Consider the following 13,478-nt stretch of genomic DNA (forward strand, 5'->3'; position numbering starts at 1 on the left):
CTCTACCCCCCCCCCTCTTTCTCTGCAGCCCACGTGGGCTCACTCCACTCCATCAGTCTGTCCGTCAGTCCGGAGGGAGCCAGGAGGGAGTCACACCAGCCGGCAGCTGCAGCCTGGGCTGAGAGCGGAGCAGGAGCCGCTGCAGCGTGCGTGCGGGGAAGCGGCCAGCGGGGAGCGTAGCCGTCCCAGGGCTGGCGTCCAGGAGCTGCGGGGCCGCGGAAGCAGGAGGATGCGGGGCGGCGGCCACCACAGGAGCCCGTGGGCTGGACTACTGCTGCTACTACTGCTGGCGCTGCTGCTGCTGGGGGGCTTGGTGCAGGCGGCGGGCAAACAGGGAGCTTTGCAGCCCTTCGAGCTGCTCTACAACCGCGGCGTCGAGGCGTTCTCCGACGGGGACTTTCCAGCAGCCGTGCGTTACCTGGAGCAGGCGCTGAGCAGCCGCCGACGACTGCGGGAGGAGCGGCTGCGCTGCCGCCTGGAGTGCGGGGCCCGAGCGCCCCTGGGATCGGCGCGCGGCGGCGGCCCGGCTTGGGAGCTACGCTTCTTGCGCGCCCTGCTGGAGCGGGCTCGCTGCGTGCGCCGCTGCGAGCAAGAGGATGAGTCCGGTGCCTCCGACGGGCACCCCCGCACGGCTAGCTCCGGGTTCGTGAGCCGAAGCCCAGCAGACGTGAGCCGAGATTTCCAGAGGAGGATGCCCTACAGCTATCTCCAGCAGGCCTACAGCCAGGTACGGCCCCCCGGGCCAGCGCGCTCCCTTGTCTTGCCTTACCTTTTCCACTTCCCTTGCCGGCCTCTTTAGCTGGGGCTGCCCTCCTTTGCCACCGAGACTAGCTCCCTCCGTCCCGAGGTTCCTGCCTTTTCCCGCTTTGTCCCCGGTTCTTGTTTGTGAAAGGTCCCCCTCCCCAACTTCCTCCTTTACGCCTCCCCCAAGCCCTTCCACCCAGGCGCCTCATCCCGGTGCCCGCGGAGAGAACTGACTGCTCTGAACTGACCCGGCCCCAGTTCTGTCCTCCTCCCGGGGAAAAGTTTCCGGGCGGCGGGTGGGGGTGGGCTGGGGGTGGCCTTGAAGAGAAGCATTTGAGTGGAGGGAAGCCAGGGGACAGCAGGGCGAAGGGGTTTCCCTGCCTGAGGTTTGACCAGTTCTAGGAGAGTCCTAGGAAGGCTCCCATCTCTCCCTCCCGAATGAGAGAAACGAGACGAGGGCCAGCATGGACTTGGATCCCGTCTGCTTAGGTGCGGAGGGCTGAGCTTTCCCTGCTGTTTCTTTCTTTTTAATGCATCCTGGCCGAAGCTGGCAGCAGCTTCTAGCCAGATCACCATCGTATCTGTTCCCAAAGCTTCGCACATCCACCCGCTTGCAAACCCGGGGAGCCCCGCCGAAGGGAATTTGAGGGATCCGAGTTCTCGGGTGTTAGGTTACAGCCCGGGGCTCGGAATGCCCTGACTCCCCCCTCCACCCCCCCTTTTCCCTTGTAAAAAGCAACTTTTCTCATGGAGCAGCTGCTCCCTGGAGCAAGGCCGTGCCGAGGCTGTCAGCCTCTCAGTTATCCTCCAGATGCTCAAGTCTGGGGGGCTGATAAATCCCCTGCAGATGCTTCCATCCCTCACTGCCCAAATGGGAGCTCCGTACAGCGAGCGCCCCTCCGGAACCGCCGTCCCTGCTGAGGATTTACAGCCCTCTTGGTGGAGATTAGGACAAGGAGGAGTTGGGCTTTCGAATGATTAAATGAAAGCTGGATGGAGCCCTGGCTCAGGTAGGAAGATTCACTCATTTGATCCCTCACCAGGCCAGGATAGTAACTGCCCGGGATGGACAAGAAATGAGCCAGGGGTGGGGATGGGGACGACTTCTGGAGCCCCTGGAGATCTCTAGGAGTCTCTGCGTCAGGCTGACTTACTTCTTCTAAGTTGAGTCTTTGACGTGACTGTCTGAGGGAAATTTTTTTTTTTTTAAACCCTTGTACTTCGGTGTATTGTCTCATAGGCGGAAGATTGGTAAGGGTGGGCAATGGGGGTCAAGTGACTTGCCCAGGGTCACACAGCTGGGAAGTGGCTGAGGCCGGCTTTGAACCCAGGACCTCCCGTCTCTAGGCCTGACTCTCACTCCACTGAGCTACCCAGCTGCCCCTCTGAGGGAAATCTTAAGAGGAAGTCTGCTTTATTTTAAATGGAAGCCAGGACTTTGTGGGCATCTTCGAGAAAAATACGGTTCGTGCTGAATGGAGAAGAGATTTTGAGTGCCTGAAACATTAAGGCCTCCAGTGTCTCCTCCGCAGAGGAGGGGTGGCTCTTGTCCCAGAGAAGTCCTGTGATAGGGAGGCTGGTAAATAATACTTTCCAGATATAGTGTTTGCTCTCGGGTCAGGAGAAAGTAAAGCATATTAGTGCTGAGTCTCCGAAAAAATAAATCACAGGGAGGAGGTGTCCTAACTATGTTTTGCTTCGGTTCTATAAATAAGCTGCTTCAGGCTTTGGAGATCAGCTGGCCCCCCAGAGAGGGAGCAGGCTTTCACCTCTGGTTTCCATCACTCTCTCCTTCATGCGACTTAGAGTGAGAAGGGAAAGCCCAGATGGAAATCACTGGCTATTATTCATAGGGGGTGGGGAAGGGGTAGCCACCAGGGGGAGAGAGGTTTTCTGGGAGATTTCTCCTATTTCAAGATGCTAGGAAGAGAGCACACCGCACCATGAATAAAAGCATCAGCCGTGGAATCCAGAAGCTCTGAGCTGAAGCTCGGCTTCAAACATAAGCGGACCCTGTGACACCCAAGTCACCCAGATCTCCCAGAGCTCCCAAGTAATCCTCTTAGGTTGTAAATGACTGAACAGTGACTGAATCAGCATTGCTGGAGAGAATGTGCACTCGGGGATCCCTCCAACTTGATGAAATCACAAGTTTGGAGCAGCCAAAAAGGAGGCACTGAGTTAAATATGGCCATATCGGGCACCTCAGTGGGAGCACTCCCTTAGGTGTGGTCTGGTGAGTCAACTCCGTTTTAAGAAGCTCTTTCATGAAAATTGTGGATTTATGTACTTGATGAAACAGCCAGTGTCTGGATGGAAAGCTCACCACCTCAATCCTTGCTTCTCAAAGCTACTAATTGAGCCGGAGTTTATGGTTGGAATGGGGTGGGGAAGCCAGGGAGATCGATTTCAGAGGAACCAACTGGCTCCACCCTTGGGGTATCTTCGTCCCCTTTCTTGTGGCTCTCACCAGCAGATTACCCTTTGAGGAGACATAAACACCTGGGCCAGTAGCTCTCTGGCAGTGGGCTTCCCCTGGCTGAAGGTGACTCATTCCTAGTTGCTGGAACATAACATAGACCTTGTTTCAGTATCCACAGTGGAGGAGGAAGTCTTTCTCTGCCTGAAATCGTCAGACCCTCAGGAGACCAGAAGAGGCTCATCTGGGTTGCCATGAAATTCAGTTTTAGCTTTGGTGCTGGGAGGGGAAAGCCTGGCGACTCTGCCAATCGTTTTTGTGCTGCCTAGAAAAAAGCCTGGAATGTGCCTGGGGAAAACTCACCCCCCCCCCCCACACACACACACACACACCGCCCCAAGTGTCTGTATTTTGATATTCTGGATTGAAGTATGAAAAGAGGAAACACCCTTTCAATCGTCTTCCCAATTTTTTTGTCTTGGTGTTGCTTTGGATCTGAACTCGAAACCTCTTATTTCAATCTTGTTCATCTGGATATCAAAATGGAATGTTTAATGAAATTGGTGATGTGAGTACAGAATGGCTGGCCCCAGTGACGGTCTTTAGGTCAATGAGCTCGGTAGCAAAGAGGATGGAGTAAGGGAGTTGTTCTTGTTCAATCACGTTCTACTTTTTGTGACTCCATTTGGGATTTTCTTAGCAAAAATACTAGAGTGGTTTGCCATTTCCTTCTCTAGCTCATTTTATAGATGAGGATACTGAGGTCAATTGTGTTAAGTGACTTGTTCAGGGTCACACAGCTAGTAAATTTCTTTTTATTTTTTAAACCTTTATTTTCTGTCTTAGAATCAAAATTGTGTTTTGATTCCAAAGCAGAAGAGCAGTAAAGTCTAGGCAATGGGGGTTAAGTGAGTTGCCCAAGGTCACAAAGCTAGGAAGTGTGTGAGGTCAGATTGGAACCCAGGAAGTCTGAGCTCTAGGCCTGCTCTCAATCCATTGAACCACCTAGCTGTCCCCTGCTAGTAAGTTTTTGAAGCTAGATTTGAACTCAGTCAGATTCTCCTGACTCTGGGCCTGAGGCTGTATCCATAGTGTCTCCTAGCTGCCCCACAATAAAGAAAACCTAAATTCAAAGGCAGCTTCAGATATTTACTATGTGACCCTAGGCAAGTCATTTCAGCTCTTTACCCCAGTTTCTTCAACTATATTAGAATAATGATAACATTGTGAGAATCAAAAGAGATAATATTTGTAAAGCACACAGTGCCCTACATGGGATATCCTAATAATAAGTGTTATATAAATATTAATGCCTCTTCCTATCCCCCACCCCCCAGGTGGAAGAGAAAGCATGCTGCCATCTTAGAGTTTGGGTAAATCCTTAGTGAGGGAAGCAGTGTTTGCCTTTGATTCTGGGGCTGTAAGAACCAAATATACCAAATATATGTATATATTTATATATGTATATATATATATGAAGTGGTCCCTGCCTTGAAGGAACTTAGGTTCTACTGTGTGGCTATGTGGTAGAAGGAAAGCAAGATCTACATGAGTTAGAAAATACAAAGAAGTGGGGAAGCTGGGTGGCTCAGTGGATTGAGAGCCAGGCCTAGAGACGGGAGGTCCTGGGTTCAAATCTGGCCTCAGACACTTCCCAGCTGTGTGACCCTGGGCAAGTCACTTGATCCCCATTGTCTAGCCCTGACCACTCTTCTTCCTTGGAGCCATTACACAGTATTGATTCTAAGATGGAAGGTGAGGGTAAAGAAAAGAAAAGAAAAGAAAAGAAAAGAAAAGAAAAGAAAAGAAAAGAAAAGAAAAGAAAATACAAAGAAGACAGACAGAAAGTACAAAAGAAAGAGATAGATAGACAGACAGACAGACAGACCAATAGAGTGTCAGAGACTCTTTGACTCTCCTCCTCCCTCCCCAGATACACCCACACCCACACCCCAACACTTTTCTGCCAAGGACAGGAAGGAGCATTTGATAGAGACAAGCCATGGTGCCCTCCACCCATCAGCCATCCTAGTGTGATTTTGAGGTTCCCGTCCAATAGCCCTAATAATGCCCAAGCTAGAATCTGAGCCTGAACAGTATAAACCGCCCTGAACTCATCTGTGTAAGCAGTCAGTCAGTCAGCACTTCGCTAGGTGCCAGGCAGGGCTACAGAGGAGGGCACGAGGCAGTCCCTGCTCTCAAGGAGCTCCCAGCCTAATGGGGGAAGTCAAAAGCAGACAACATGGCACAAACAAGCTCCAAACAGGCTAAATGAGAGAGAATGGCAGCGGAGGCTCTTAGCATGAAGAGGGATCCACAAAGACTTGTTGCAGAAGGTAGGGCTCGCTCACTGCCAACATTGTGGCTGCCGCTGATTCACGGCTCTATTTTTCAAGAGCTAACGCATTGCAGGCAAATGCAGATGAAAGATTCCTTGGCTTTACCTCCTGGGTGTCGCAGGTGACCCTGGAATAGTGGTTGCTGACCTGCAGACAAGGTGGTGCAAGTGCGATGCCCCCTAGGGACGGCCATTTTCAGCAGCAGTGATTCATGGAGTGGTGTCAGTGCGAAGGGCCAGATATCTGTCCCCACATGGCCAGGGAAGCCATCCAGAGAGTAAACAGGGAGCTGGTCCTTAATGGGAGCCAGAGGGCACCTCTCCAAAGAAAAGATGGACACATAAGCAGATAGTGCAGAGCAGATGGGAAGCCGGGAAGTGGGAGACGAGGAGAGACTTGCCTTTTAATGGTGATGCGCCTTAGAATAATGACTAATAGGAAGACAACACCTTAAAGTCTGCAGAAAATCTGACCATTTACTGGCTACAGCATGAGACGAAGTTCAGAGATGCCCCTTGTTATATCTGAGGACATTTAAGGCTCAGAGAAGTTAGTCGCCTTCCTCTGGGTCCCACAGCTAGTAAATGCCGTAGCCAGGAGCAGAATGACTCCTGATCCCAAGGCTAATCTTATCTGTTAAGAGGCCCTACTCTGGACCAGGTAGATTCCCAAGTGAATTCTATCAAACATGCAAAGATCAGCTAATCCCAATATTAAGTAAATTGTTTAAAATAACAGGGAATAATGAGTTTTGCCAAACTCCTTTTATGAAGTAAATATGGTTCTGATCACTAAACCAGAAAGAGCAAAAACTGAAAGAAAATTCTAGACCAATCTCATTAAGGAATACACATGTGAGGGCAACTGGGTAGCTCAGTGGATTGAGAGTCAGGCCTAGAGACAGGAGGCCTGAGACACTTCCTAACTGTGTGACCCTGGGCAAGTCACTTGACCCCCATGGCCCACCCTTACCAATCTTCCACCTAAAAGCCAATACACCGAAGTTAAGGGTTTAAAAAAATGTTTAAAAAAAAAAAAGAAATACAGATGCAAAAATCCTAAACAAAATGTGCCAGGAGACTACAACAATACATCACAAAGATTATATATTGTAACCAAACGAGGTTTTTTCCAGAAATGTGTGTGTGTCTCTGTCTCTGTCTCTGTCTCTGTCTCTGTCTCTGTCTCTTTCTCTCTCTTTCTCTCTCTCTCTCTCTCTCTCTCTCTCTCTCTCACACACACACACACACACACACACACAAGCATGCACACGGTAGCTGTTCTCCATGCCAGTTGTGCCATCTCCTTTCTTGCTGACATCCCCCATGCCTAGGACAGATTTCTTTTGTACCTTTGCCTCTTGGAATTCCTGATGTCCTTCAAAGATCTGCCTAGGAGTACCTTCCCCCCATCCCACTACATGAAGCTTCTCATTATCCAGCCGGTGTCTGTATTCTTTTCTGCCTAAACTCCCCTGGAGCTTGCTCAGGGGTCTCCATGTTGTGTCCCTACCCCACCCCACCTGGAGTGTAAGCTTCTTGAGGGGAGAGAGTCTCCCTTTTTTATTGATTTGAATTGAACTGGAAAGAATGTTAATGCTCAGGTGCTGGGAGTATTCCCCGCCAACTACAAACCCTTCAAATATTGGATTGAATGAATTTTGCTGCAGTCCCCACCACTGCTCACTTTCTGTTTCATTTGCGTTTCTTTACTTGTCTCTATTTTTTAAATCTTTTTTTTTTAACCCTTAACTTCTGTGTATTGGCTCCTTGGTGGAAGAGTGGTCAGGGTGGGCCATGGGGGTCAAGTGACTTGCCCAGGGTCACACAGCTGGGAAGTGTCTGAGGCCGGATTTGAACCTAGGAACTTGTCTCTATTTTGTTCTTTGGGAATTTCCGATTCGATGGATTTCCATATTTCTGTCATTTCTATAACTCGCATGTTTTCAAATCAGGCTTCAGGATGCTCTTCTGTGTGCCCTGGGCCTTCCTGGAGTCCTGAAATGACTGAGAGAGCCCCAGTTGAGAAGGTTTTTTTCCTCTCTTATATGGCTACTGTCTCTCCAGGGCATCCAGCAGAGCGCTTTCCCTTTCCACTGTTCTCAGCTCCTGAAAAAGAAAGTGGCTGCTTGTTTGTTTCCCTTTGGGCACTTTCTCCTACAGGCTGCCTTTTTCCAAGTGGTCTTTGTTTTCCTTTGGCGGATTCCAAAGGAAATGGAATGAGATGAAGCCACTGACCAGGCTCCCTGACCTTGACCTCCTGCCCCCAACTTCATAAGGACAGACCGCAGCTCTCCATTTATCTTGTTGTCCCGCAGTCCATTGTGTTGTTGGAGCTCTCGGTGAAATGTGGAGTTTCGATTTTGAGAAGAAACGATTCTGGATACTTTCTTCCTCTTCCTCTGAAATGTGGCTCATTTCATTCACTTTCTAGATCTGGGAACCCATTGACATCTGAGTGGGAAACTCTCAGGCTCACGTGATCTATACAGGGGCAGGGGGGGACCCCGAACTCAATCACCCCTTAACTCCTACAGGAAAGCAGGAAATAATGAGTTTTGACCTTGTCTGGGCCCCAGTAAAGATATTGGATTAATTGAGCCATGAAGTCAAGGTCCCATTCACCCCTACTTCTTTGATTTAATAGCCTGGACCAGCTATTTTGAGGGAGTTCTGTTTGTTGTTATTTCTGGAGTACGTCAGGCTCCCCTCTCTTGCTCTACACTTTCCACTGCAAGAGTTATCCGTTTCCTCCCTTAAGTAGAATTCTTGGTGTGGAGAGGGTGTCATTCTCAGCTACTTCTAAATGCATGTCAGATTATGGGCCAAGGGTTATAGAGGGAAGGAAGCCTGGGAGACTACCTTCTCCTGCCCGGTCACTTTTATTGATGAGCAAATGGGCAGAGAGACGTTCAGAGGCTTGCATGGAGATGCCCCAGGTTTACTTTGATGGGAGCAGTTGAGAAAGAGAGTGATTGATTTCCTTGTGCATGGTTTTTAAATGTTATATTTAAAATAGAAAAATAGGGGGCAGCTGGGTAGCTCAGAGGATTGAGGGTCAGGGCTAGAGACGGGAGGTCCTGGGTTCAAGTCTGGCCTCAGACACTTCCCAGCTGTATGACCCTGGGCAAGTCACTTGACCCCCATGGCCCACCCTGACCACTCTTCCACCAAGGAGCCAATACACAGAAGTTAAGGGTTTAAAAAAAATAACTTTACATTAGCAAAGTGCCTCTTTCCTTCTCAATAACCTACAGCTCCAATTAAAAAAAAAAAAACACTGACCTGTAATATTCCTTCATTTATTAAGAGATGAGCTCCACAGAGTTGTATGGACGTGTTAACAAAATCAAATTGAAATGAGAAAGAACTGATATCAGGATTATAGAATCTCCTTATTGGAATCTCCTATCTGGGGACCATTTTTCTGTACCTACGCCAGGAACATGCTTGCTCCCAATCTCTGGCTTTCGGGATACTTGATTTCCTTCAAGACAACTCAAGCATTTTGGATTTCTTAGACTTATAAACTCAAGACACCTCCCTGACGTCCTCCTGCTTCAGGCTTTTATAAGCTGTCATTAGCCCCATTTCCCAAAGGAAATAGGGGCAGCTGGGTAGCTCAGAGGAGTGAGAGTCAGGCCTAGAGACGGGAGGTCCTAGGTTCAAATCCGGCCTCAGACACTTCCCAGCTGTGTGACCCTGGGCAAGTCACTTGACCCCCATTGCCCACCCTCACCACTCTTCCACCAAGGAGCCAGTACATAGAAGTTAAGGGTTTTAAAATAAACAGCAAAGGAAATAACTGGGTCTCAGAGAGGTTGAGTGGTTTGACCCAAGTCATGTCCTGTGGAACACTAGAATCCAGGACTCTGCTTCCTACTTCAGATCTTGGTTTGAAGTTCATGGATGACCCTTTTAGTGAGGCAGAGGTGGAAGTTTGGAAGAAGCTCATCTGCAAATAGCAGAGGAAAACTTCTTGATAATAAAAACCATTCGAAGGGCATGTCCAGGGATGAGCCTAGAACCTCGGGTGTGATGGCTTGCTGAGAGCATTTCGGAGTTGCTCATCCACTTTTGGTGTCTACCTTTTGCCCACCTCTCACGTGTAGCTCCAAGGAGCTGTAATGTGGAAAACCATTTTAGGACATCGGCTAAAGCAGGTTGAGGGTAACCCACGAGCCTCAAACTTGCCAGTGAGGGAGGGAAGATGTCCATGCCGGGCATCCAAAGACTTCCGCTGGCAAATGGGCAAATGAGAACAATGTCTTCCAGTGGCCACAGGCTTAGGGAATGTATTTTAGGCTTGAAGGAATGGTGTGAGCAAAGCCACATATATTGCACAAAGTAGAGAATATGAATTCCAGAAAAGTAATGAGATTCTTCCAGAGGAATGCTGGGAGAATCAGGATCTAACATTTAATACTCGGGGCTTTCATGTTTGCAAAGTGCTTTCTTCATTTAAGGCAGCCAGGTGGTACAGTGGATAGTGTCCTAGGCCTGGCATCTGGAAGACTTGAGTTCAAATTCAACTTTAGACATATACTGACTTTGTGACCCCAGGCATATAATTAAGCCTCCATTTGCCTCACCTTCCTCAGCTGTAAAATGGGGATGATGATAGCACCTACCTTGCAGAATTGTGACGACTTACAAATCATTGTGAAGTACTTAGCACAGTGTCTGACGCATAATTAATGTGTAATAAGTGCTCTGTTCCCTCTTCCTTCTTTAATATGTTATTTCATCTGAGCTTCACAATGACATGTGATGATATAGACAATGATATAGACGGTCCTTATCGCCATTTCATAAATGGGGAAACTGAAGTCCAGAGCGTTTACGTGATTTTTCCATGTCATACAAGTAATAAGCTTTGGTGGCAGGATGTGAGCCGAGGTTTTCTTGATTCCATAATGCTGGGTCCACTGAACCACCTGACCTTTTGAGGAAATCTAGGTTCGAATCTGGAGTGCAAAAGTCTTCAAAGCCAATAGGGAAGTATCTAAGGTTTTTGAGGAGAGGAGTGACCTGATGTAAAGAGCCATGGATTAGGAAGAATGTTCCATTAGTGGTGTTTAGCTTAATCTGGAAAAGGGGGAGAACTCAGAGGGAGAATCAGCCTGGAAGGTGGGGAAGTATAGACCTGAGTTTTCCTAGAGTCCTCCTGCAAGATGCACTCAAAGAGGCAGCTGGGTAGCTCAGTGGATTGAAAGTCAGGCCTAGAGAAGGGAGGTCCTGGGTTCAAATCTGTCCTCAGACACTTCCCAGCTGTGTGACCCTGGGCAAGTCACTTGCCCACCCTTACCACTCTTCCACCAAGGAGCCAATACACAGAAATTAAGGGTTTAAAAAATAAATAAATAAAACAGATGCACTCAACTCAGAATCAGTCCCCCTTGGCTCAACAGACTGAGTCTTCCTTTGCTATGGGAGGAGTTCCTGTGGCCTGCTGGTCTTTCTGTGTCTGGTCCTTCCCACCTCTTCCCACTCTCACTCTTGATGGGGGCTGGGAGACTCAGGGAGAACCTGCTCTTATTAGCCAGCTGTTTCACAGGACCCATCGGGAAGACTCCCCTGGGACTCTGGGTCAGATGCCTCAGTCTTTCGGTTCTGCCTGCCTCCAGGTCCCTTCCCAGAAAGTTGTGGCTCCCACCTTTGTCCTGATTTCCCATCTGTACATGTCTATGCAGCTCTCCTGCCTCTCAGCCCTGCCCAGCTGAGGTTGATGTGTCATCCCTGTTCGATGTTTAAGTCAAGTTCCTCCTGCAAAGTACTTCTTTGCTTAAGTGGATTCCAATTTTAATGTGCAGTGATTTACATGTTTATCTCTCAATTTAAAGCTCCTTCTTTAGACCTCATGCTTTTACGCGACCATTTCTCCAGGACGCTGGGCTGTTGCGGAGTTTGGGTGCCATCTGCCAGCCTGGACTAAAAGAAGCCCAAAGGCTTATGATGCCAAGTCTATTGAGCCAAGTGGAAAAGAGGTTCATGGAGAGAGATTCACTCAGTTCTACTGAAAAACGCAAGCAGAGACTTTCCAAAGAAAGGGAATTTTCAGCAACACTGACTAGTTCTTTAGTCTAGAAGCTGAGCCTCAGTTAGTCCAATATGAGTTTCAACTAGGGTAGTGCCAGGGCAAAGAGAAAGCAGAGGAAAGAAGTGGGAGGGCTGATGTGAAAGGATAGGATAGGGGGCAGCTGGGTAGCTCAGTGGATGGAGAGTCAGGCCTAGAGACGGGAGGTCCTCGGTTCAAATCTGGCCTCAGACACTTCCCAGCTGTGTGACCCTGGACAAGTCACTTGACCCCCATGGCCTACCCTTACCAGTCTTCCACCAAGGAGCCAATACACAGAAGTTAAGGGGTTAAAAAAAAAAAAAAAAAAAAAAAAAAAAAAAAAAAAAAAAAAAAAAAAGAAAGGACAGGATGCCTGACTGCTCTAGTATGGTGGGGAGGGTGAAGGAAGAGCCCAAAGGGAGGGGCATTCTAATCTGGGCAGCCTGGAGAATGGAAACCTTTGAAGAGACCAGGAAAGATTATGAAGAGAGGGGAACGCTTGGGTGGTGACAATGAATCCACTTTTAGATAAAAAGAGTGCTTGAGCCACTGATTTTCCCATTGCCCTGTGCTGATTGGGCACTTTGGGGCTGATATTTGGTGGATAAATCCAGATTTTTAAACTGTGAATTTTGCTAAAAACAAAATAAATTTGGAAACGTTTGGAAATAATTTCTATCTAGACAATGCCTAAGGACAGTGGCACACTAGACAATTCCCATCATTCCACAGTCAGTTTCCTGCCTTTGCAGCCTCGTTGTTCATTATTCCTCTTTCTACCCTTGCATTTCCACTGAAACTAATGTGCTCACTGTCCTCCCAACTGGAAAATCTACCTCCCTTTTCTGGGTCTTTGCCCAAGCTGTTCCTCATGCCTGGAAGGTCCTCCCTCTTCACTTCCATCTCATGAAATATATGTCTTCTCTCAAAGGTCTGTTCAGTTGCTCCCTCCTACCAGAATCCTGCCCTAAGAGAAGAGAGAGGAAGGAGAGAGCCAGAGAGGGAAGGTGGGAAGAAGGGAAAATTTGGAACTCACAATTTAAAAAAGAAAATGTGAAAAATTATTTTACATGTAATTGGGAAAAATATTGTTTTTTAAAAAAGATAAAAAAGAAACAAGAAACCTGCACTGATCATGACAGCTCCTCAGGAGCTAACTCTTCCTCATCAAATTCCCTCGTATTGCCTTACCTAGATATTGACAGCATTTATTTTATATTATACCTTCATTATATCTTTTACTTAGTACAATACTCTAGTGCAGTTATGGGCAAACATTTTAAAGAGGGGGTCAAAGGAAAGGAAATGCTTCTCTGTCAGTCTGTTTCTAAGGCAACTCTTTCAAAGTTTAATTGTATTGTATCTACTCATTGTATTTGTCAGATTAGGAATAATGTCCAAGGCTAGTTAGAACATTTCAGGGGGCCACATCTGGCCCTCAGGCCTTAGTTTGCCCATCACTGCCCTAGTGCTTTGTACATATTCATTGCTTGATAAATATTTTAAATATCATAAGTTTAGAGCTAGATGGCAACCTGGAAGCCATCTCATCCAGTTCCTTCATTTGACAGATGAGAATACTGTAGAGCAAAGATTCTTAACTTGGTGCCCATGGATTTGGTTATTTAAATAAGTTGATAGATTGATCCATAGAAAATGTATATGTGTCTGTGTTACTATTTATGCACATACATATATGTATAAATAGATAATATTCAATAGGATCAGTTTTCTTTGCAATCCTATTTTATTTAATTTATTTAAAAACATTAATTTTCAAAGTGTCCATAGGATTCACCAAATTGCCAAAGGGGTCTGGAAAAGAAAGAAAGAAAGAAAGAAAGAAAGAAAGAAAGAAAGAAAGAAAGAAAGAAAGAAAGAAAGAAAGAAAGAAAGAAAGAAAGAAAGAAAGAAAGAAA

General features: G+C 47.5%; 1 protein-coding gene across 1 annotated transcript in view; it reads left to right on the forward strand.

Annotated features, from left to right (window-relative positions):
- The first annotated feature begins 82 nt into the window (after positions 1-82).
- P3H2 (prolyl 3-hydroxylase 2) overlaps positions 83-13,478 on the forward strand; it is a 142,577-nt gene continuing 129,181 nt past the window's right edge. The window contains exon 1 of the mRNA XM_044670885.1: positions 83-727. Within this exon, the coding sequence (XP_044526820.1) occupies positions 230-727 (498 nt within the window). The 5' untranslated portion in view covers positions 83-229. The remainder of the gene's footprint in view (positions 728-13,478) is intronic.

This window comes from Gracilinanus agilis, chromosome 3, assembly GCF_016433145.1.
Source record: "Gracilinanus agilis isolate LMUSP501 chromosome 3, AgileGrace, whole genome shotgun sequence".
NCBI lineage: Eukaryota > Metazoa > Chordata > Mammalia > Didelphimorphia > Didelphidae > Gracilinanus > Gracilinanus agilis.